This window comes from Lygodium microphyllum, chromosome 25 (genome assembly GCF_053477565.2).
Source record: "Lygodium microphyllum isolate KBCC chromosome 25, Lygodium_microphyllum_v1.1.10, whole genome shotgun sequence".
NCBI classification, from domain to species: Eukaryota; Viridiplantae; Streptophyta; class Polypodiopsida; order Schizaeales; family Lygodiaceae; genus Lygodium; species Lygodium microphyllum.
In genome coordinates, this window is record NC_141159.1 from 132,901,365 (window position 1) to 132,926,808 (window position 25,444).

The 25,444-nt window shown below is 42.2% G+C and overlaps 1 protein-coding gene across 4 annotated transcripts in view; it reads left to right on the forward strand.

Moving 5' to 3' along the window:
- The first annotated feature begins 2,788 nt into the window (after window positions 1-2,788).
- LOC148014763 (Peptidase C78, ubiquitin fold modifier-specific peptidase 1/ 2) overlaps window positions 2,789-25,444 on the forward strand; it is a 36,325-nt gene continuing 13,669 nt past the window's right edge. The window contains exons 1-3 of one of the 4 annotated variants that reach the window (XM_087667371.1): window positions 2,791-3,119; window positions 3,207-3,288; window positions 16,895-16,993. In XM_087667371.1, coding sequence (XP_087523497.1) covers window positions 3,061-3,119; window positions 3,207-3,288; window positions 16,895-16,993 — 240 coding nt within the window. In that variant the 5' untranslated portion in view covers window positions 2,791-3,060. Of the gene's footprint in view, window positions 3,120-3,206; window positions 3,289-16,894; window positions 16,994-25,444 lie in introns of all 4 variants that reach the window. The other 3 variants (XM_087667372.1, XM_087667374.1, XM_087667373.1) reach the window with 3 other exon arrangements.

A 25,444-nucleotide genomic window follows, 5' to 3' on the forward strand; every position in this document is an offset into this window, starting at 1 on the left:
GAAACCCTGTTGTTCATGTCAAAGAATGGCTGAGAACTGAGTGAGAAGCAAGCTCTCATATCTCATGTACATGCCAGGGAAGGCCCGAAGCACTCGCAAAGGACCTGCTTTGATACTAGGTGAAAGGGATGTAGGAGACACGGGAGAGAAGAGCACACACAATGTAGGTGTTGTCAACAATGCTATGACAGTCTTATTGCACTTTCATATATATATATATATAGGCCCAAGGGCCTTTTACCCTAACACCCGCCTAATAGCCGTCCAAGTACGTTTTTGCGGCCCATCGAGAAACAAGTCTAAGCGTCGCTGCATGGCACTCCCATGAAAGTTTCGAGGTTTGTTGCCTAGGGTTTCTCGAGTCCACCTTGCAACGGAACGTTCACTACCGAACCCACTAGGATTGACCTGAAATCTGGGTTCCTTGTGGTCAAGGTCTCTTGATAGCATCCTAGCGTCGGCTCTTGGACATCCTACTTTACGTAGAGATACCCAAGCCAAAGCAGATCCATGCCGTACTTGGTTTAAAGAGAATGAGAAACGAGAGGAATGAGCTGCTCAACCTCTCTACCATGGGCATAGTCCCATTCCGATCCCCTAAAACGGTATGAATCGGGTTCTAACTTAACACCACCTAAAGGTCAGCCGTTGGTAAAACCTTGTAAGATGCCTCCCAGTTCTTTAGGACTATCCTTCCATAGCACGGACTGGTTAGGGGTTTCGCCCACCTGCTTCCCTCAATAGGCATTCTTTAGTTATCTAATTAGATCCTATCACTTTTAGGTGTGACATTTAAAATCAACTTCTTTAATTAAGCCATTTCAGGGAACAGGGTTCGTTTACGTAATCTTATGGCACTGGCATGAAAATAATTCAGACTGGTTCCTTAGAAGTAAACTTAATATTAGCATTTTAACTGAGATACAAGTCTTGTTCAAAAGGGACGATTTCCGCAATCTGTGACAATGCAATGCGGCTCTTCTATTCTTGGGAATTCATTTCAATGCCCTCATGCAAGTCATAAATAGAGTCTTGTATTTTTTCTTTGTGTGAGGAATATGAAATCATCACACCTAATGCAAATGCCAGTCACTTCTCTTTAAAGGTTTATAGGATGCCATCATCTTGCATAGTCTTGCATATTTGCAAATTTTGTGATGCAAAAGTATGATTTCTTGCTAATGATGACTATATTTTATTGTCCCGATAACCCATTTTTTCAGTTTCTTTTATCTCTCAAGCATGCCATTGCTAGTGCATAAATCTAATGCTCTATGAACACAATCAATAAAGTCCTTGATTTTAGTGTGTACCAATGTGTAATCTTTTGTGCAAATTGTTTGTTCTAAAACATGCAAGAGTGCAATAAAACATAGTATCGAATATGATTTTATAATACAGCCTAGTTGGTGGTTAGCTATCATAGATTTTTGCATGGATACTCCTCCTAATGTAGTCGATCTATGTTTTTCAACGATTCCTACCAAATTAAGATTTATGGAATGCACTTGGTTACCAAGTGTCGTGGTTCCTTGACTTGCAGCTCCATTGGTTGATGCGGGATTCACGCTCGATTGGACCTTACTTCACTTGGGAGGCATCATATAGTTCGGCTTTTTCTTCGCATATACGCACTCAGGCTACAAGGGAGTTGACTCCTCGTGGAAGAAATCAGATGTGAGAACCCTCTCAAAGGGGGGGGGGGGGGGGGGAAGAGAGGAAGCTTGAAAGCTTCCAAGGGAAATTTCCCTTGCTCTCTCTCTCTCTCCCTCTTCTTTCACTCAAACACACACTCTCTTTTCTCTCTCTCTCTCACACACACACACACACTCTCTCTCTCTCTCTTCTCACTCACTCACTCACTCTCTCCCTCCAATCTGACAACAGGGGAGAGTAATGATAGTAATACCCCCCTTCTCTTGCCTAAAGGGGGGAATTTTATAGTGGTATTGGGGGGAGGGGTGGGCAATAGTGTGGTATGGAGGCCCCCCCTTATCCCCATCAAGCCGTCCCGTCATGCAGAGTATGGTGGAGGGGGAGAGAAGGGTTACTCGATGTAGCTCCACTACCACCCATCGTCATGCCCCCACCTGGAGTCTTTGATCACCGCAACTCCCCCATGCCCACATAAGCACATCTTATCTGCATCCGCGTACTGCGGCAGTAACAAGCTGTTCTCTTCCAACTGGAGCTTCCCCATGCCTTCACCATTACCATGCTGACATCCCACACTAGCCCCCCCTCCATCTGCCAGTTGGCAGCGTGAGTAGGGGGCGTTTATTATTTTAAAAAAAATTTATGTTAATTTATAAAAGGGGGGGGGGTTTTACTATCATGGGCAAGGGTGGGAAATATTACACCAAATGGTTGAAAGAATAAGCAACACATGTCAAAGAAAATACAAGATGATGTAATTTCACTTTCATCTTCTTGCCAATTCATGTTAGAAATGAGAATCTAAGCAATCCAGCTAACATTTTACTGCTATGAATTCAAAAAATGAATATTAAAAAAAAATATTAGCTATCGTCAATGGAGGCATGGAAAAGAATCCCAAAGGCTATGTGTAGCTCCTCACACCGTTGTGTTTCCTCTCAAGAGAGATTTACTTGCAAAATATACAGAAGACTCTCTCTCTTGTGGCTATGGTGAGAGATATCACTCATTGACTCACTCACTCTCCCTCTCTCTCCCTTGGCTTTTCTCTTCTCACATAGTGAGCTATATATTATGCTACTAACGTGATAGCCATCTCTCATTTTCATTATCGGTTATGGCAGGCGCCAACATAGGAGAGAGAGAAGGGGGTATATTTTCTAAATTTATGAATTAAGAAAGGTTCTTCTCCTTCAAATACGCTGGTCCTTCTCTATGGAGCAAAACTAATGACGTGGGATGGGGGCTCTGGTTATCCTGGCATGGAGGGTGGTGTCTCTAGCGTGCGCCAAAGCCAATGCCACGGGTGGGAATTGCAATTAATTTCTTAGTGTAGAATCAACATTCAGAAAAAGGCAAAAGGGACGAAGAGGAAGAAAAGAAAAGAGCTGTGCGGGACGAAGCATGGATACTGCTCAGTGCCCGATATGCCAGCGTCTGCTGCCCGTCATTGGACTTGAAAGGTACGATGGTGTCTGCCTCTCCTAAAGCAATACATTTCACCTCCTTGCTGTCATGTTTCTGGTAAAGGGAGTGTTGCTTTTGTGCAGGCATGTGAATGCTCATTTGGATGAATGCGAGCGTGCCAGCGACCATGCTCTCGCCTCTTCTACTTCCCAAACCGAGTTTCTGGTTGTTATTTATCTCTCTGTGTGCATTCGTTAATCCCCCAAGAAGAAACATTCTAGGGTTTTTCTTTTGCGTGCATTAATCCCCCAGTCTATCTTCTTTGTGTGCACCCATCTCCTCATAAAACAACAGCTCAGTGCTCATCACCAAGGTAAACATACATACAAGATCCCTCTACAGACCAATATATTCAAACATACAGAGGAATGCTATCATCATGGCTCTCCCCTCACGGGAAGATGTTGCGTCGCATACAAGTACTGAGCTAGTAGCGTAACCAGTCAAGCTTCTGCATGGATGCGTGTACTGCTTCTAAGCTGATTGTCTCAGCTGTGGAAAATGAAACCTCTCAACGTAAAATATTGTTGGGTAGCTTTTGAAAGGGAGATCAGAGAAAGCTTGGGAAAAGCCAATTTTTAGGGCGCCCTATGGATGTGGCACTTTAAAAGAAATCTGGTGGGAGGGCTGCCAATTTGCAGAGGTACCTGATCTTGCGTGGCCGGATGGCATCATCGATCCCATCTAGCTTCTAGTCAGGGGAAGGATTGGGAACAATGGGCCTTGCAATTGCAGCGCCATGAAAGTGAGATGATATCAGGGTGGTTTTGTACGTTTAGTACAATACGTTCAGTACACAAGTATGTATGGTATGGAACAAACACAAAAGTTCTAAGAATAAAATATATTGTCTCGCACATTCGTGTGTGTGTGTGTGTGTGTGTGTGTAAAATCAGCTTACACACATATACAATGTACAACTCAAAAAAATAATGACAAGGCCATATAAGAGTTGAAACTAGAGTCATATAATATGTTTGATTGAGTACTCCAAAAAGATATAGAATGGCATTTGCCATGGCGCATGCTATCACTCAATGCTCATAAAAGGACTCAAAATGACAAAATACAAAATGACTTACGACTCAAGAGGTCTCCTCATCATTAGGCCTTGATAATCGGAAGGTGGAGAGCTGCTCTTACTAGAAGAGGCCTCACACGGCTCACCAAAGTCTTTATCACTAATGACATTCTCATCATACTCTCTAATTGGAGCATCCTCTACAATAATTGCATGTGCAGCAGAGGAACTTCTAGAGTCTCACCTCACATAGGTCTTGATGGTTGGTGTAGTGGTGGTCCCAGTGTTCGCAGCTCAAGTAATAATTGGACGGCTCTTGCTAGTGTGTGAGAATTGACAGTCGATCTCTTCTAGCTCCATGTGGAGATCCCTGAGAATGGCCTCCTGCTCCTCATTTTGCTCTTTGTTGACACTCTTCAAGATGGCCCTGCTTAACCTCAACTCATCAATATTCACTTGATTGCAGCAAAATGATTAGTTGCATGTGAAGATTCATATCTAACTCATTATTCACAATATTTAACAAGTGGAAGACATTGGACCATTACAAGTTGATTATTAAGAACTTCTTCATCAATATTGGATAATTGCTCAATAAGATCTTTGATGCTATTGAGATAGGTATCCGTATTACCTCCTTCCATGTAAACGTTTTCCAGGTAAGCAACGCGCGCTTCATTGCACACTTGATATAATGATGCAAGCTTCTCCCATACTTTCTTGGATATCTTGCATGATCGAATGTGTGGAATGATGGCTCTCTTTATGGACAAAGCAATTAGGCCATGCGCTTGGGTTCACGGCCATCCCATCGAATCTGATCTTGAGTGGCAAGTGTTGTGGAAGAGGAAAATGATTTGGCATCATGAGAGCCACCTTGCAATGTGGAGGTGGGAGGTGGTGGCAGTGTTGGAGAAGTTGGTCTTTGCTCGGTGCTACTCACAATATGCCATAGATTCTTTGTGACAAAAACATGTTGCATCATGTAAGCCCACATTGGATAATTGGTGCAGTAATGGAGCTTGTCTTCAGTACTAAGCATGCCCAACAAATCATTATTATTGCTGGCATGAGGGGAAATCAACAATAAAATGATATTTTCCAAGCGAAGAGAGAGAAAATAGATGCCTGAATAATAATGAGCTGCTGATAAATGAGATGCTACCCACTTCAATGAAATCCAACAATATGAAGAATAATGATTTTTTCTTATTGTTTTCCTATTGAGAAAAGAGAAGAATATGCAGAAACTCGTTATTTTCAGAAATGAAATATTACTTGATCAAGGCAGCAATCAACAATATGCTGAAATCAGAAATTAATGGCTGAAAGTGCTCCAATAGCAGAATATACTAAAAATTTGCCCAATAATAGGCTGGAATAATAAAAGTTGTCATCAATCTCGTGAAAAAATAAGGCCAACAGCCAAATAATATGATTTTGGAGCACCTCAAGGGCCAAGAAAATGAATTGAGGCAAAAGCCCCAAATTTTGGGTGCCTTGGTGGTTGGTGGAATTGGGCAAAAGCCCTAAATTTTGACCCAAAAATTGAAGAGAAATTGGATAAAATTATTACCTAATTAATATTGGATGCTGCACCTCAAGTTGAATTGGGCCTCGGTTTCAAGGAAATTTGATGAATTTCAGAAATTCCCTAATTTTTTCGAAGAAATTGGGGTGAAATCGAGCTCAAATGCGAAAAAGCCCCAAATTTTATTGAGAAATTGAAGAGAAAATTGACAATTTTTGTGAAATTTTTACTTGAATGGTGCCGAATGTTGCACTCGATGATGAATTGAGCCAGAAGCTGGGTAATTTGGATAATCTAATCTTAAATGATGATATTGAGGAGCTATTCAATGACCAATCTAATCCACATGAACCAGAAAAAATATTAAATGTTCGTAATAGACGAACAAGGAATACTATTTATCAAGAATGTTTGGTTAAGTGGAAAGATTATTCAGAAGAAAGCTCAACATGGGAGCGAGTAAGTACTTTAAAGAAAAGGTTTCCCGATTTACAGTTAGACCTTCCAAGTATCGTTTTCGAGGACGAAACCGATTCTTAAGGGGAAGGAAATGTGACATTAATGTGACATTAAAAGTGACATTTAATGTAACGTTAAGGTCACAAATATTGAATGTGACATTAAATTGACATTTAATGTGATATTAAGGTAAATCTAGGGGAACATGCACGAGAATGACCGTCCGGGCTCTTGGGCGCCCGAACGGGGTTAAGGGGAGCCTAGAGAGTAAGAGAGTCCAAGAATAGTAGGACTCACCAAAAGTGGACGGCTGGCAGAGGAAACGGGGAGAGAGGAGCCAGCACTTATCTAGGCGAGGTTGGGAGGAGAAACGGACTCGTGCTCAGACAGGCTTCATCGTTTTTTTTGTCTTTTCCTAAGCCATCTTTCACCAAGAATCCCATATTCCATGCCTGGACGAAGCACATGGAGATCCAGTACCACTTCGTCAGGGAGAAGCTTCTGGATGTGATGGTAGGTTTTTGAGTGCTCTCTAAGGGTTTGTGAACCGTGTTCTTTCTCTTGGACTTAATTGGCTTCTAGCATTCCACTTCCTTAGAGTTCTTCTCCTCAGTGCTACTTTTTTTCTCTTGGTCTGAATCTATATCGGAGTTACTCGGTTCCATATGAAGGGGTTTGTCAATGGGTTTGGCTAATTTTCTCTCTTTTTGTGACTTCCTCTTAGACAAAATAGTGGACAACTGTAAGACCAAGGACAATCTTGTAGATCTATTTACGAAGGCGCTTCCCCAGACTCTACTTCACCGACATTCCAGATCCCTCAGCCTTATGCCTCGTCCAGGATTTGAGAGGGGGTGTTAGAGATTGTCATCCCTTGGACATGCATTTTTCTCAGTTAGGGTGTGTACATTTGCAATTTTCTAGCTGGGCAGTCATTTGAGAGAGTTCCGGTGTGCGGAGTAGCTTTGCCACATCAGCAATGCTGCGTCAGGAGCAGCCACGTAGGATGCAGTCGGACTACCACGTTGTCACAGCGCATAGGGTTGAAGGTCACCACAGGGGTTTGGCAAGAAAACTGGACAAGATAGATGGAGATGCGTCTTCAAGAGATAAGTAGATTACAATGAATGTTTAAAGGCTCAAGAGGTACTTCACAGTCAATCACAGGGGTTTGAGAGAAAAGAACGTATGGGGGTTCAAGAGTTTAGACTTCGGAGGTGGTAGAGATAAGAGAAGGGTTGAAGGTTTCAAGCCAAGTCCTTGAAGATGTCAATAGAGCTTCCAACTGCATGTTCTTAGCAAAGATCACAAGAGTATTATCTCATAAGTTCTAACTCAAATCAAGCTTGTTTTCTTGACTGTAAGAGCAATCACAAATTATCAAATCAAGTATAGTTTGTTGTCATGTATCATAAACAACTATGCACCCCATCATTCATACATGATGCTGTAGCATGAATCAACTTTGCATGATTACATTCAATGTAGACTGTTAGGGACAAAAGCTTATGAGTTAATTACAAGGCTTGTAGGGCAAAGAGATGTGCTTCAAGAGAGCTTCAAATTGAGTTTCTGATAAGGATAAGTAACCACAACCAAGAAATAAGAGAAAAAGCTCCTCTTAATTCAACTCAAATCATCTATGAATGATCTACAAGCATTGCCCTGCCATAGGGGCACATAATACTTGCATATTTTGACAAGATATCTTCTGTAGAGTAATAAATGAATTAAAAGAACACTGTTGTAGCTAATTCTTTGAATATGGCTGAAGATATCAGCCCCAAATCAGCTCAAAGATCTTCCGGAATTCACCTCTGATGATAGCATAAACTTCCCCTAATACGGTGTCTGTGCATTTGGTGTCGAAAGACTACCATGGGGGTAAGAGATAGCAAGGTGAAGGGAGATTCAGGGAGAGGAGTAGATGGAAGAGAAGGGCTTCGAAGAAATAGAAGACATAGAAGAATACTCACAGAAAGAAATAGAAATGTAGAAGAATACTAACAGAGATGAAGCATGTTAGTTTATTTCTGCAGTATGAGAAGATAAAACTCTAGTAGACAAAAAGTGTATAAAATAATACCTTCCTCTATGCTGCTCAGATCGCCAATCTGATACTTCCATTGGCTCTGAAAGGGGGGTAACATACCAGGACGCCAATTCAGCCAGATCGCTCCTTCTTCATCTCCCACTTTGGAGTGCTGTTCACTGCCTGAAAACAGTGATCGTGCGTCCCACGATTTTACCAATCTCTCTTTTTACATAAAATCCTCTCAAAATAGCTGAAAGCTACATGCTTTCTTTTACATGTCATCCTAATCTAGAAGTTGTCTACAGTTTTATGGATTTTTACAAGAGTTAATATCTAAAATATCATAAATTGGCTAATCTTGTAAAAAAATCTAATATTTTTGAACCATGGACAACCATGGACACTAACACTAATGTCTAAAATGGCATTGGCTCTCTAAATCAATAAGAAAGCTACACTTTAGATTTTTTTACATGGTGTGCACATAGCGGCACGACAACGTGGCAGTCAAGTCGGACTGCTGTACAGTCGGTCAGTTTTCCTACACAGTTGGCTGTATGTAATGCATCCGACCTGATTATTTCTTGACATTTTATTTAGGCTATAAATAGCTTGCCACCAGCACACTCTTTCAATCTTGCAGTTGCACATTTCAAGGCAAAAATCGGGCAGATTGTAGGAGATTTCGAGGTGTCAAACAGGGAGACATTGTCGAGGTCGAGATATGCAGACATACGGATTGCATCCATGTACATATCTGCATTCCTTTGTATTCAGCATACTTTATACAACAGATCTTCATGTTATTTTGTCTCTTTCTCTCTCTCTCTCTTCTCTTCGTGTTCACTCTACTCTCTCAGTCTTGGTTCCATGCTCCCGCACCGCTGCACTATGACAATTTGTAGGTGACATTTTGCAAGTGGCACTTTGTGGCTAGCACATAGTGACAGGAAACAGCCGGAACAGCCCCCTGGCACGTGGAATCGCCGTCCCCGACACGAATCCGTCATGGACCGCGTTCCAAATTGGTGGAACGTTCCTTGTCCCGTTTTAGACAGGGAACATAGCAGGGAATGCGTCCCCTGCTGCGTTCCTTGTCTGAAACGGGACAAGGAACGCCACATGGCACCCCTTACTTGCGGCCGGCCGCCCACTGATCCCGCCTGGATGATCTGTAACTACGTCCTGCTCCCACTCCAGATTGTCTGCCCAGTGCTGCTGCTCTCGCTCCAGATCGCCTGCGCACCCCCATTCCGCGCTGCGCTACAGCATGTGCCAAACCCCAGCCGCCAGCAGCCATCCCCCGTCTCCTCCCACCTCCAACCTCTTCCTTCTCTTCCTTCTTCTTCTTTCTCTTCTTTCTCTTCCTTCTCTTCCTTCTCTTCCTTCTCTTCTTCCTTCTACCTTCTCTTCACTTCTCCCTTCTCTTCTTCCTTCTTCCTTGAACCTTCTCCCTTCTCTTCCTTCTTCTCCTCTTCTCTCGAGTCTTCCTTCTTCTCCAAGTTCCAAGTTCTCCTCTTTTCTTCTTCTTCTTCCTTCTCTCCTTTTCCCTTCTCTCTCGACTCTTGAGTGAGTCTTGACTCTTGAGCCTTCTCCCTTCTCTTGAGCCTTCAATTTTTCCTTCTCTCGACTCTTGAGCCTTCAATTTTCAGCCTGAAATGGCTTCATCTTTCTGCCCCGCTCGTCGGGTTGGTGGTTGAGGAAGAAGGTCCGATGATTGGTCATGGTGGGAAGAAGTAAATGCTGACCGCCCATTGAGTGGTGGAGGATCTCGACCATGGACTTGCAAGCTTTGCCCATACAAGCAAACTAGTGGAGCAAACAAGGTAATCCATTGAGCCGAGCATTTGTATTTCGAATTTTTATTGATTTTAATTTTTCAAAGTTACTTAAATATTAGAATATGGAATACCAATTGCCACTTATTTCATTTTAATATTTATGCATAATCAGGTCCGAGCTCATCTCCTACATGATCCAAATTCAGAGGTACAGTTTTGTCCGAATGTGACCTTGGAGAAGCAAAGGGAGCTTTGTGACCGTGTAGCAGGTCAACAAGCTTATCTTGCATCTAGACCACGACGTGTTGCAGTTGACCTTGCAACTTTTGTGACACCATCCCCATCAGATGTATCTAGAGCAGGGTCAGTATCAGGAAGTGCTACCTCCACACCTACTGCAGTCATTGCATCGGCCACGGCATCAACAGCGCCACATGTTGCACGTAGACAAAGCACACTTGATGCTAGTTGGGATTCCAAGAAGAAGGAAGAGATGGATACATCAGTGGCACACTTTTTTTATCATGACCACATTCAATTTCGTGCAGCCAGGTAAAGGTATTTTAAATTGATGTGCAAGAAGATTGGTGAGTATGGCCCTTCGTATGTACCTCCATCATCAGAGACCTTACCCACCACTTTGCTCGACAAGGAAAAGCGCCTTGTTGAGCAAGCAACAGTGACTAGAAAGAGCATGTGGGCTAAACATGGAGTTTCCTTGATTGCTGATGGTTGGAGTGATACACATAAGCGATCCATTCATGGTATGGTTGCTTATTCTCGTAGGGAAATGTATTTCATATCTTCATATGATGCATCGGGGACAGGAAAGTCAGCAGATGTACTTGCAGCAGAGTGGGTTACAGGTGGAGCTTATTGGCCCAGAGCATGTTGTGGGATTTGTTGCAGATGGAGAGCCCGCAAATAGGATAGCAGGTGCTATTATCCAAGGATATTATCCACGTATCAGAGTTTCATATTGTATGGCTCATTGCTTGAACAACCTAGTAAAGGATATTGGTAACTTGTTATGGATTGCACCTATCATAGAGCAAGGAGCTCAAATAGTTAGCTTTGTTTTGAATCACCAGTTTCTTCGTCCATCACTTCCCTTTGCGGTCAAAGAAGACACTTTTAAAATACTCTGATACCTTGCTTTTAGCTTCTTGATGCTAGGTAGGTTAAGAGAATGCAGTGGTGCCTTGAGGCAATTATTTCTTGGTGATGAGTTTACCTCATCAACATTGGCAGATACTCCTACAGGTATCTTATGCTTGGAGAAAGCAAATAACTCTACTTTTTGGGATGATGTAAAGCGGATAGATGCTATGGTATCACCTATTGTACATTTATTGAGGGTTATGGATGCTATGCAACCTTGCATTGGCAAGGTATATGAGGCTATGGATAGGCTGAATGAAAAGTTGCAGGAGTTGGTACCAAATGATGAGTCGTATGAGGAGATACGCCATTTAGTTGTGACAAGGTGGAACTCCTATAGCTCACCTATGCATGCAGCTGCATTTGTTGTGGATCTTGAGTTCCAGGGCAAGGGTCAGGAAAATGACACTGAGGTTATGGATGCATGGAGACTTATATTGTCTCGTCTAGTGCCCGATCATGGCACTAGACGAAAGATCAGAGATCAGCTTTCATGTTATAGGACCTTTCGGGATTCTTTTGGTTGTGGGGATGCACTGGAGGATCGCTGTAAGATTGGGGTAGCTTTGTGGTGGGAGGACTATGGTTTGGATGGTCCTGAGTTGTAGCAACTAGCCATTCGTATTTTGAGTCAGTCAGTTAGCTCCTCTTGTTTGGAGCAATTGTGGAGTACATATGCTCACATTGCTTCAAAGAAGAGGAACCGTCTTGGTCTAGAGAGGGCAAACGATCTGGTATTCGTTAGTGCTAATTTGAGGATGTTATGTAACAGTATGACAACAAAGCCCGATCCATTCACAGAGTGAGAGATGCGGCAAGAAGAGGAGACACATGCTGATATTGAGGGAGAAGCAGCAATTCATGGTACACATGCTATTTTGGCATGCCGCATTTTGCTTTAGTCTAGAGATTAGACTTTATATTTGTAGTCTTTTTTGGGGCAATGAGCATGTTCTTTCAAAGATTAGACTTCAATTTCATATTTGTAATCTTTTTAAGTTTTTTGGCAATGGGACCATAGGCATGTTCTTTCAGCTTAGACTTTAAAGTTTAGTTCATTGTTCATTGTTTTATCATTTATGGCATATGTATTATGGACTTTATTATTTATAATTGAATAGCTTATCTCTTGAGCCTTGTAAGTTGCAATTCAATTTCTAATGAGTAGTTTTAGAATGATGCATGATATCTTGAAGTTAAAACTTAAAATGATTTGTCCTTGTGGATTATATACCTTGGTTTTAAGTTTTAACACTCTAGATATACCTTGGTTTTAAGTTTTAACACTCCAGAGTCCACATGGATTATGAGTGAAATATTAATTTTTTTTCATGAGTTTTAATTTTTTAAATGCCGTTCCCGTTCCCATGTCCCCGTTCCCTAGGTTTGGCGTTCCCGTTTCCGTTTCCCGTTCCCGTTCCCCGTTTCATGTTTCTATGGGCTAGCAGCATAATCCATGCAAGTCGATTGTAGTAGATTGGCAATAGGTTGGCATTGATCTAGAGCAGCGCGCCGTTGACCAATGTGTGCAAGTACTGTAACAATGAACGCACAAGGGCTACGAGCGATACAAGCAGACCTTGCGAGAGAGAGATTGTGTATGCTATTGACATGCTTGAGACGGGCAAAGATAGTGGCACAAAGTGCGATTGCCAAGAAGGTTGAGCCAGTGTGGCAGCAATGGCTCATAGGACAGCCGGCTGAGGGGAAGGAGCTCAATGGTGACGGTTGGTGGCGAATGATCGTGAGCGATGGCGATGAAAGAAAGCTGCTCTGATACCATTGCTAGCCCAGGTGTGGAGCAATTGTGTGATTAGTTTACTAGAAAATGAATGAGAATGAAAGAATCAATTGATACACAATGATATTCGATCATGAATGAGAGATTGTGTATTAATGAGTGAGAGAGAGAGTACAATGCTTGAGGCGATCACACTGAATAATGCCACACTTATGCAAATGAGGCACAAAGTGTCTTTAAATAATAAAAAATGAAACCCTAATGGCTTAATTATCATAGGAAACCCTAAAATAAACCCTAACCCTTGTGTCACTTAGTGCCTAGTGTCCTAGTGTCACTTAGTGCCTAGGACACTAGGCGCAACAATTGCATTTAATGACACTTTAAATGCCTAGGGAGCCTAGATCATGAATCAAAGGGCATGCATCAATGCATAGCCCACGAGATGGCCTGCAAGAGGGTGGCAAAAGTGCCGGTGTTGATGCACTCCATAAGTGAAGAATGCTAGCCAAGGAGTAAGACCCCCTCTCTAGATAATAGCTAGATGTAATGGGAGGTTGCTGTAGCTAGTGGAAGTGGTGAGGCCTTGAACAGATCTCTCCAAAAGAAAACTCCAGTCCAAAATGGGTGAGCCAAGTCAATGACTGATTGAGAGACAATAGTGAGGAGCTATCAAAGGTGCCATAACCTACCAAAGAAAAATAACAAGCACCAAGGGGCAAGGGATGGGTATACAAGTGGCGGGGGATGGTGCCTCAACGATAAAGGAAAGAGGCTGTTATATGAAAGAAAGGTGTGTAGAAGATTGTAATTCTTGAAGAAGCTTCTTAGGGTCCTAGGTTCCCCCTTCGAAACACAAAGGGCTAGGGAATCCACAAAAGCAGCATCGACATTGTCCCCCTTTGAAAGGGATGGGGATATGAGGAAACTACTTGGGAAAGATGGTGGGGAATGGGGTAGAACTTGTGGGGTTTGTAGTGTGCAAATGGGAGTGGGTGCATCAATAGGAAGATGCCTTGAAGGGTCCTTCACAATGGAAGAGGAATGGAGCTTGTATAGCCCCTCCCATGCCGACCTGTTAGAAGAATGCTTTCTGACAAAGAGTCCTTAGTGAGTATGGCCTGCTTGGCGAAGACAATCCAAGTACCGAGTCTAGTAAGGCCATCAACTAAGACCGGATGGAAGCCCAAGTCTGGAATATGCAGAACTTTCGAAATAGAGGTTGAAGATGGATAGTCTAGTAATAGTGGCAAGGTGCCAACACTACAAATATGCACTGATGAAATGCCACTAGGAGATTGAGTTTGAGGAGCACTTATTTGCATATATATTGTATATGATGAGATTAGAGAGAGATTGCATTGTCTTTTCTTGGATGGGTTTGGGCCACGTTGTAGGATGATGGAGCACAAGGATAAGATGTGCTTGGGGATGCTTGGGATTGTGTTTACTTGTGCTTTGGACACTCATAGAAACTTTTGAGGAGTGGGAGGACAAAGACAAAGGCATAACTAGTGAGCTAGTGTGTTGTTATTGTTATCAATTGTGTGTTTGTCATGCACTATCATCCCCTACCTATGAGCCTTAGTCCGAGTCATACGGGGACATTAGGAGCTCTGAAATTTCTGTCATGTCCTTTGATGGAGGAGGTAGTTCCTAATGTCTGCTTTTGAGTTAGACGGGGACATTAGGAGCTTTGAAATGTCTCATGTGCTTTGATGGATAAGGTAGCTCTATTTAGAGCATGCATTTCTTTTCTAGTCGGTTTAGGTGTGTTCCCACTGTGCATGCAGCTAGTTCTCAGCCTTCATAGTGGCCAGCAGTTGTTTTGTGTGCGTTTGGAGCCATGCATTTTATTTTGCAGAGGACAGCAGCATTTTGTGCATTTATTGGGGCTGGTCGGGATGACTGCATTTTTAAGGCCCTTGACTGCTTATCAGCCAGTTTTGGCCCTTTTTGGCTATATATAGCCAGCGGCCACTTTGGGGCAGATCATTCACTTCTTTGTCTTGCAGGTGCACTCTCCAGCTTGGCCCTCTTGCTCTGTCGACTGCGAGGACTGCTGGCTGCACACTCCACCTTTGTTACTGTCACCATCTTTGGTGCTGTCATCATTTTCCAGCTTGATCCGGTGCCCTTAGTGACGCTTTGGGCTGTGTGCAGGGACCGATCAGTCCTCCATTGTATTCAGCATTCATTTCGGATTCAGTGCAGATTTTTCTTCTCTTTTTGCTATCTTTTCTCTTCTTCTTTTTCTCTTCGTGTTCATATTCCTCTTCCATTGTGTAGTCTCACATGGCATCATCACCCAAGCGAGGACATGAAGGTTTCCTACAGAGAAGACCACCCTATTGCTGAAAAGGCAAAATTTCAGCCTGCTGTTTGCTGCAGAAAACACAGATTGTTTTTGCGTTTTATAGGTGATTTCAACAAAGGTAGGACATCTACAGTGTTCCCTTGCAGGCATAGCTAATTATTCTCTCTGTTCGGGCTCTTCTACAGCCAAACATAGCAGATTTAGTGTGTTTGCTGACCTAGAGGTATGGATTATCACCGGTTCCAAGGCTTTGATGACTGAGATGAGGAGTCTATTCATACTCCCACTGATAGGCCGTGTGATCATTGTGAAGATCGGTGGTTCCAGTCCTGTTTTGAACGGGAACCTCTTTTTCCAGGTCACATAGATTGGAGCAGTCATCTTCTCCCCCTCACTTCATGTCTCCCATCGGGCCCATCCTTCTGGCCCTAAGGGGCTAAGATATGAATGGGAGATGAGCTCACACCCACCCATCTCAAGAATAGGAAGCAAGAATTCAATGAAGTACATGAAGCCCGAAGACATAGAAAATGGTAGATGTGGTTGAGTCATCTTTGGAGAGTTTTGGACACCGAAGGCAGAAGGGAAGTGACCAACTGAAAATATTTAGGTGGACCTTTTGATATATTATACCCTTATCTTATAATGATGGGTTGACCTTAGAGCTTACTTTTCTTTTAATTTCTAGTTGATTATGCCTTTTTGGCACTTTAAACAGGATATTCAAATGATGGTTGATGTATCTGATTTGGTTCTTTAGGTCAGTTTTGGCCTCCACATGATGTTGATATAACTTTCTTTCTTTCTATGTGTGTGTGTTCTTACTTCTGTTTTGCACATTATAGGTTCTAGTTGATCATGCCATCTCTCACTAAGCTTGTATGAAAGAAAGATGATGTGATAAGATGTGGCCTCAAGTCTGTGTGAAGAGGGGGACTGATTAGGTACATGGTAAAGGGAGTAAGCATGTGCATGCTAGGTATTAGTTATGAGAGTCTTGTGTCAATTCTCTTGGAATCTCCTCCATGCCTCCATGCAGACTTGGCCATGGAAGAGTTGTTAGAAATCTTCTCTAATCCTAGCATAATGTGCTCTCTTCTTCTGTCTAATGATACACTGCAAGATAACCCCTGAAGCATGAGCTGTAAGCTGGCCAATCTCCACCTATAGTCGCTCTCTAGAAACCCTAGGTTCTAATAGAGACAGTGCCACCATCGTTGATTAAGTGGCTTGGTTTAAGAGGGACTTATCAAAAATCCTTGGGTGCTCTACATTGCAATGTTTCAATATGATTTTGTGAATGCTTTTTCCCAAATGATCCAGCAAAGATCCCTCATAAAGATGAAAAATAAAGAGATGATCGTGGAAGTCAGTGAGGAGTAGAATATGGTTGAGTTAATTAGAAAGGTTGTTTGGAAATGACATCTGGGTACTTTTCATGTGCAACTGAAATTCATCCAAGTAGCTTTTGCAGAACTACTTTTGGTAGCTGAGGAGTTACAAGGCTGTTAAAATAGTATATTATTTGGCTACTTGATTTCATCTTGCTTGTTTGTCTGAATCCCACAAGACATTGAGTATTCTAGTTATGCTATCTTTTATCATCACCGTATTGAGAATAATTGTTGTGATTGCTTTATATACAAACCAAAGAATTTTGTGGCACGCATTGTACATTTTTCCATATCACTATGTAGACTGAGGCTGCTGCTTTTTGTTGGCAAGAAGGATGCTGATTGTTGGGATTCTGGACCAGTCACATGCTTACAGTGTTGCTCAAAGGTTTCTCTGAAAGATTGGGCTGATCATGATGCAGCACATGAGGTATGCTTGCTGTCTAGTTTCTTTTTATGTTGTTGGCCACTTGATTAAGATGTCCTTTGTGGTATAGTCATTGGCTGTTTTTAGAGTATTCTGGTTTCATCCTGCTTTTATGGACTTTATGAATAATGAAACGGACTAATCTACTCTCTTTCTATGCTATTATGGTTCAAGTAAATCTACAAGGTTTTTCAAGTGGCCTTTTTCAGTCTTACGAGATACAAACCTTTTGGCTTTTCATTGTCGGACAGGTTGAACTGTAAGAGAATATTGTAAGCCATTTCGTTTGCTATTTGTGGATCCTGGACTTGTGTTGATTAGCTGTTAGGGCTTTTGAGGCCCATTTAATTTTCTCTAGAGCAGTATTTAAAGAACTAGTTTCACTGCTCAAGATTCATGGAAGATTGACCTTATGTTGATGAAGCTGACATTGACAAAGTGGACATCGCCTGCGTTGACCTGGTGTTGATGTGACAGGGCCAGTCAAGTAGCACTGCCTGATAGATGTGACTTTTACTGCCCTGCTGCATGCTGCCATACCTTCTGCTGGCTTGCTTGTGACCCTGCTGACCTCTGTGGCTGATTGATGCCACTGCTGCTGCTCACCTCCACTCCTTTGCCCGCCTCCATGCTTTCTATCTTTTGCAAGTCCCCAGGATACATAGAAATAAGGGAGAGTTAAAGAGGTCAATAGGGACTCAAGAGCTTGATAAAGAAATCAACATTGTTAAAAGGCTGGCCATTATGACGACGAGCGTCGATCTAAGGCAAGAGGCACATAGCCAAAATCCAAGAATCAAGCCCTTGCACCCTAGTCGGGTAACCCATAGTAGGGAAGGAGGGTGATGGCAATCCCTAGCAAGGGCACTGGTGGCAAGGCTAGACCAAAATTGCCATCGGTCAGCCATCATAGTCGGCAAACTACTCAACTCCGGAGGGTATATCTGATTGGTCTGTAGAGGCCCACATCTTCTTAGATGCATTGGATGCGAGACTCGTTTACACTTGTGAGTTGCCTCCTAATGAGATGGCTACAGAGGCCCACTTGTCACAGCCAAGCTCCTTAGCACCTGTTTGGCTTGTGGATAGTGGAACAACCCATCACATTGACTCCTATAGTGGACATTTTTATTTCCCGAGTCTTTGCAAATGGGAGTGTTTGCGTAGGAAATCTCTTCTTGGTCAAGATTCTGGCCTAGGGTCGCACCGGTTTTCCCATTGACCAGGGTTTGGATCTAGCTTCGTTGGATGATGTCTATCATGCCCCCTAGCTTGGAGTGAACTTGTTGTCCATTTAGTAGATTTGCCACTTGGGACGAGTAGTTTTCTTCACAGCGATCATAGTCAAGGTCGTAGACTCTCAAACTAGTTTAGTGGTTACTCGAGGCAAGGCACAACCTAATGGCCTTTATCATATGACTCATTTTCTTACTGAGCCGATTGTCGATGATTCAGAGCTTCATTGCTTCTTGGTTGTGGCCACTATACACGAGAGTCTACGGACTCTGAGTATCTTTGACATTTTTGCTTTGGACATCTTGGCTATGTCTTGCTTTGTGAGTTGTGGTCTCAGGGGATGATTGAGGGCCTTCCACACCTAAAACTATTTCGCGAGGTTTGTAAAGCATGTCATCTGGATAAGCATCATTGTACACCCTTCCCTCAGCAGTCTATCACTCGTGCTCATCAAGAACCCCTTAGGCTCATTCATCTAGATCTCTGTGGTCCACATAGTGCTTGGGTGTTGTTGGTTCATAACTTGATTGGTGGTTGTGTGGTACTATAAGGAGTGATTTCGATGGTGAGTTTATCTCCTACGAGTTCTCTAAGTGTCTACAAGAGCAGGGCATTGTACGCCAGCTCATCTCTACTAACTCCCCTATCTAGAATGGAGTCCTAGAGCATAGGAACCGCACAGTCATGAATATGATATGCTCTGTAGTGTTTGCAGCAGAGCTCCTTGAGCGCCTTTGGGTTGAGGTTGTTAACACTTCGGTGTACATCCTTAACCGATGCTCTTCGCTTATAATTTCTCACTTTAGAGTTTTCGGTAGCCGTACTTATATGTACACTCTTGATGACAAGATAGGAAAGCTTACCCCTCGAGCTGATCTCTTGATCTTTGGGGGCCATTCTTTTGAAGTGCAGGTCTACTGTTTGTTCGATCCTCGGATAAACAAAGTGATTGTTAGGAGGGGTGTCGTCTTTGATGAGAGGGATATAGTGTAGTTTTCTACCCCCAAACTCTTTGTGCTCACCTCCGCTAATATCATTTGAGATTGTGTCTTTTGAGCCTGTCGGGTCTATCCTTGAGCCAACTATGCAAACCCACCCTTGCCATGTCATCATAAAACCTTCTAGAAGATATGCCATGTCATTGCTTGCATCATCGATGATGTCATCATGAAACATTCTGGAAGATCTTTAGCCGCCCTCCAACATCTATAAAAGGAGGGGCTCGCCATAGAACTCTTCAGTCTTACCAAATTGTTATGGGAGCACTAGATTGTGCTCGAGAGACTAGACTAGATGTAAGATTTGTTACAAGAATTTCGTTTGATAATCCCACGTAGGGGAACAAGGTACAATGATAATTTAACAAGATATAGAAAATCCCGTAACTCGGACGATAGATATAGACAACAGGGCTCGATAGGATACGAAGGATCTTGCAACTAGACCGTAGGTATGGATATAAGATATTAGAATTACAAGATTTTCCTCGACGGGGATGAACAAGATACAAGACAGTACTAGACAAGATCTCATACTACCAGAGTACAAGGTGACAAGACAACATGAGTATAATGGAAGACAATACAAAACTAGATACCATGACTAGACAAGAACTAGAACTGAATCTCAAAGTTACTTACTTGGAGGTCTCGACTCCTTGGGGAGAGATCTAATCCCCCACCACTTGTCCAGATTGAAGATCATGAAGAATTTTGAGGTTGACCATGCTTAGTCTCGAGGATCTTCGGAGGTCAATTGGAATACCTTGTTAACTGGAAAGAATATGACATCAATGATAGAACTTGGAAACGTGCAGAATATCTCCAAAGAGCATCTCTCAAAGTTAAAGAATTTCACAAGAGGAATCGAACAAAACTTGGACCAAACTACCAACCTACTCCTTGTGGAACTCGTCGCTAGAGGAGGGGGTGATGTCACGGATATGCCATGATCAACATGCCATGATCAAGTGTACGTATTAATTCTTGCTCATGTCATATGAATTCACTCCCTATGCGAATGCACCTTAACAGGATATTCTTGAGCCAACCATACGAACCCACCCTTGCCATGTCATCATAGAACCTTCTAGAAGATATGCTATGTCATCGCCTACATCATTGATGGTATGAAATTGGAACATTCTAGAAGATCTTTGACTGCCCTTCAACACCTGTAAAAGGAGGGGATCGCTATAGAACTCCTCAGTCTTGCTAATGCCAGGACTTGGGAGCTGAAGGAGTCGAGATCTCCAAGTAAGTAACTTCGAGTTCCAGTTCTAGTTTTTGTCTAGTCATAGTATCTAGTCTTGTCTTGTCTTCCATTATACTCCAATTGTCTTGTCACCTTGTAATCTCCTAGTACGAGATCTTGTCTAGTACTGTCTTGTATCTTGTTCATCTCTGTCGTCGAGGGAGATCTTGTAATTTTGATATCTTGTATGCATACCTACGGTCTCGGGTTGCAGAATCCTTCATATCCTATCGAATCTTGTTGTTTATATCTACGGTCTTGGGTTGTGGGATTTTTTGTATCTTATTAAGTTATCATTGTACCTTGTGCTCCTACGTGGGATTATCTTGTAATTAAAATTCTTGTAAGAAATCTTACATCTAGTCTAGTCTCTTGAGCACAGTCTAGTATTCCCATAACACTAGGTCTTCTTTGCGAGACCTGTTATCTTGTTGGTACCAGCAGACCATGCGGGATTTGGGGATCCTTTCACCGGATTTCACTCCGGAGAGCCCCAAAAGGTCTGTTCGGCTCACCCCTTAGGCTTCCTATGCACCATTGTTTACAACTGATTACATTGCATATTTTGAGCTGGACAGTTGGCAGGAGGCTCTTCAAGACCCTTTGTGGCATGAGGCCATGAAGAAGGAACTGGATAATATTGATCGAAATGGGACTTGGACATTGGTGGATCATTCTCGATTGGTCATTAGGACAAAGTGAATTTTAAGTACCAAGCTAAAGCTGATGGTATCTTTAGACCAATACAAGGCTCGCCTTGTAGTGCAAGGTTTTAAGTAAAAGCATGGCATCGACTATGAAAAAACCTTTGCACCTACCGCTTAGTTAATATCATTTCGTCTGTTGATTGAATCGTTGCTCATCACGGTTAACTGATCTATCAGATGGACATCAAAAGTGCATTTTTAAATGGTTATTTGGAGGAGGAAGTCTATGTGGAGTAGCCTCCTGGCTTTTCTTTCACTGACCAGAATGCCAAGGTATTTCGCTTGTGAAAAGCTCTTCATGGGCTAAAGCAAGTGCCTAGATCTTGGTACCATAGGATGGACGAGTTCTCAAGGATTCATGGATACCGATCTAACCCTTACAAACCAAATCTGTATGTGCATACCACTAGCACAGATGTGAGCTATATCCTCCTGTATGTTGATATATTACTCTCTGGCTCTCAAATTTTACGGCGATAGTAGAAGTTAAGGCAAAGCTTTGCGCTACATTCAAGATTACCGACTTAGGTTTGATGTCTTATTTCTTGGGATTGGAGATTCTTAGATCCAAGCAAAGTATCTTTCTATCACAGCAGAAGTACGCTCTATAGCTGGTGGAACAGTATTGCACTGATCAAATACGACCAATGGCCATGCCTCTAGATCAGGGTTTGTAAATGCCCCGAACAACGTAGTATGCTTAACAATTATGATATTCGCTTGTTTTCGAGATTTAATATAGAAGAGAATGAACACTTAAAGCTGAAAATGAAAATTACTCACAAAATTACAGCCATGAAAATGTAAAAGTAATGGAGACAAGATTGAGGGTTGAAGATGTCTCTCCCCCCCCCCCCCCCCCCCCCCCCCCCCCCCCCCACCCAAAGGAATGTATTTCTGCTCAACCCAAGTCCCTTAGGGAAGAGCTCAGTTACAATCAACCTGAGAGTGAGGAGAAGTAATTCTCACTCTCACAAGATCATGCACAGATGTACAAACACACATGCATTATCTATTATGCAATGATAAAAACAGATTTCTTTACAATATGAGAGAAGAAAGAGGGGAAATCAGCCTTTCTCCATCGTTGATCAGCAGTACATGGATAGGGCTTGCTTCTTGCTGCTAAAATGGAATAAAGAGCTCGAGAAGGAGGTGGTGTAGTGAATTTACAGGCTTGCTGTCCTGTAAAACAGCAATGATAGAAGAGGAAATATGGAGGAATTTGATAATGGAGAAGTGGGGGATGATGATAGGGATGGATGGGGCCAGTTTTTGGCTATTTGTGGGTGCTGTACATGAGTTTACAGCAAAGAAAAATGATGCTGAATGAAGAAAAACGAGCTCTTATTTATAGGAGAGGGAAGAGCTAGTATAAAAGGGGAAAGTGGAGTAGCACAAGACAAGTGTCCAGCCACATGTCATGACAAGTGGTGGGACACTTGGAAACTTGTGTGACAAGTGTCTTGACACTTGTCTTTTCTCTATGGCCTTCCTTTTTGGGCTGAATACTGTCAAGAATAGAAACAACCAAATTTAGTAAGCACAGTCAGAGTACAGAATTTACTATTTTTAGAATGACATCTCTATTTTTTAGGACTAGCATTTTTAGGCTAATTCGAGGCTTCTAAAATTTAGGGACCCCCCAATATGGGTGTGATATGAAAGCTTTTTCCGTGTACATCGCAAAAACTTTATAAGAATCTTTATGTGACTTTCCTATGCAAAGAAATGTGCATTTCAAGCTTTCAGTCTATACATGCACATTGTACAAGCATTTCATGATCATGCCATCTTGTTGATTGTAACTGTCTGTTCTGGCGGATCTAGCCCACACTTCAAGGCATCAATCCTTTTTGTGCGCGAGTCTTACCCTGATATGGGTGAGTTCTGGTCACAGGCGCCCAATCGGGCCTTATAGGTGGAAGTGTGAACTATCTTTTCTCTAACCCACCTTGTGGGTCCACCATAACCTGTGACCACTCATCAGTGGCCAGCTCCAATGCACTTTTCTTTATATCTAATTAGTGCAAAGGAAACAAATTTAATAAATCATTATATAGACAAATTAATGAAAAAGGATACAAATTCTGTTTCTATAGAGTTGTGACCGGGTTGTCTTCGTACATAGTACAGATTGATTCATATGGTATGATCCGTACAGTACGATACAATATGGTACATATTCCTTCGATTTAGTATCAAAACATACACACTTTTTGGCTCCTCTACTTCAAGGCTACAACTTTCTATTTTTTATTTCTCATTTTTTTTTCATTCTTTCTTCTTTCTCTCTCCCCAAGGTTCTCTCTCTTTCTCTCTCTCTCTTTCTCAAGCTTCTCATACTCTTTTTCTTTCAAGCCTATTCTCTCTCTCTCTCTCTCTCTTTTGCCTCTCTCTCTCTCTTAACCTTTTCTTTCTCAAGCTCACACTTTTATTATTTGTATGATCATTCATGTATGAGTATCCACTCCCATCTATATAATTATAAGTTGTAGGTAGCAGTAGCGCATGTTGCACATGCAACATCAGGTTTTGGCTTGTTATCCTGAAGTATTCATCTTATATACTCTAATAGCATTGGTATTTAGACTTGAAACATCTATTCTATCATCTTTAGTTCAAAATAATCAAGTTTTTTTTTTCGGTACTAATATCGTATCCTATCTTATAAAATCTTAAGGTACCACTTAGTACTGTATCGTATCTTTCATACTTGAAAACTATGCTCTAGATTTCATTGTCCATCTACACAGGGATACCTTGGGTCAACCTTTCGATGTTCACACCTATCGTTTTGTTGTAGGGAAATTACTTTGGCTCATTCATACTAGGCCAGATTTTGTATTCTTAGTTAGTTTGCTTAGTTAGTATTTTAATGTGCCTAAAATGTCTCATTGGATATCTAATTTGAGAGGGGGCGGTTGTTAGAAGTGGTGTAGCAATGAAAGCATAGACAAGTACTGAAATAAATTGCTAAAGGTAAGAGAGAAGAGAACAAAAGAACAAAAGAACACTGCAAAGGAAGAGGACTCAAAGATGTGCTTGAAAAATGGAATCCATATATCAAACACGAGAATAATGCGTACAACAATGAGTCATTGACTGCGTGGGTACTGACATTGGCTCCTCTCTTCAATAAGAAGACTACTTGAAGAATGATGATGACTGAATGAGAGGAGAAGAAGCCATTGAATAAATAGGTCCAAAATATACCAAATATGGTAGCTGGTTGGCCATCAATAAATGCCTAAATTATCTCTAATATGACTACCATAAAATGGCTAAAATACCCAGTAATGTCAAGCATAGCCTAGACTTGCACATGAGCTGTCTAGACTGCTACCACTAAGATGTCTCGGAGAGAACTTGAGGTCAACGTCGATGGTACCACCTCCTGAAAATAAAGAAGAGTCATAATAGATCTTAGTGTCTGTCAACAATGTCTTGTAGTAGCATACAAGTCCATCTTGTGAAAAATGTCTCTAAACATATGTGACTATGGATTCCTTGCCTTTGTCCAAGACCGCCAAAGTGTCTCCTTATGTGAGCTCAAGGCTAGGAGCCAATTCCGTTCGTTGTGAAAGAAATAGCCCATCATGAACCTGGATGTCTATCCCAGCTCCAGGATTTGAACTTGCTAGATTTTTGTAGGTGCGCCAGGAACGTCCCTCTCTAGAATCTATGCACCTGTATACCTCTATAGATGAGGTGTGACTGCCCTATCTCACCACCCTCTCATACTCCCTCTTTGGCATCGAAGAGTTGTGAGGGATGACTGAATCGCCTAGACTAGAAAGCAGTTGAGTAAGGGGCAATCAAACCGTTCTTGTAGTTTGTAGAAGTGGTTCTCTCTTATACCGTGGATTTCTCCTTGGCTAGAGGACCAAAGTCGGAGGAGGAAGAGAATGATGCGTCGGAGTCGTCCACATCCTGCTTCGTATGCTTCTCCTTCTTCCATGAGGCAGCTAACTCCTTGCAGTCCTTCCGCAAGTAGCCCTTCTTACCACAATGATAACACTGGGCCTTTGACTTTTTCCTGTCATCCCTCTTTGAAGCTGTAAAGGTCTCACTAGATCCGCTATAATGAGATGAGAGCTTGCTCTGTAAGTGCAAAGATGTCTCATGCTCAAGCAACATTGAGGATATGTGTAAAGCTCACATGTGTAGAGGATGCCAGCATCCTCAAAGCTTTTGCCATTCCATTAAACTCTAGGGAGAGCTTGTAGAGTACCGTGTCCACTGGATATGCCTCTAG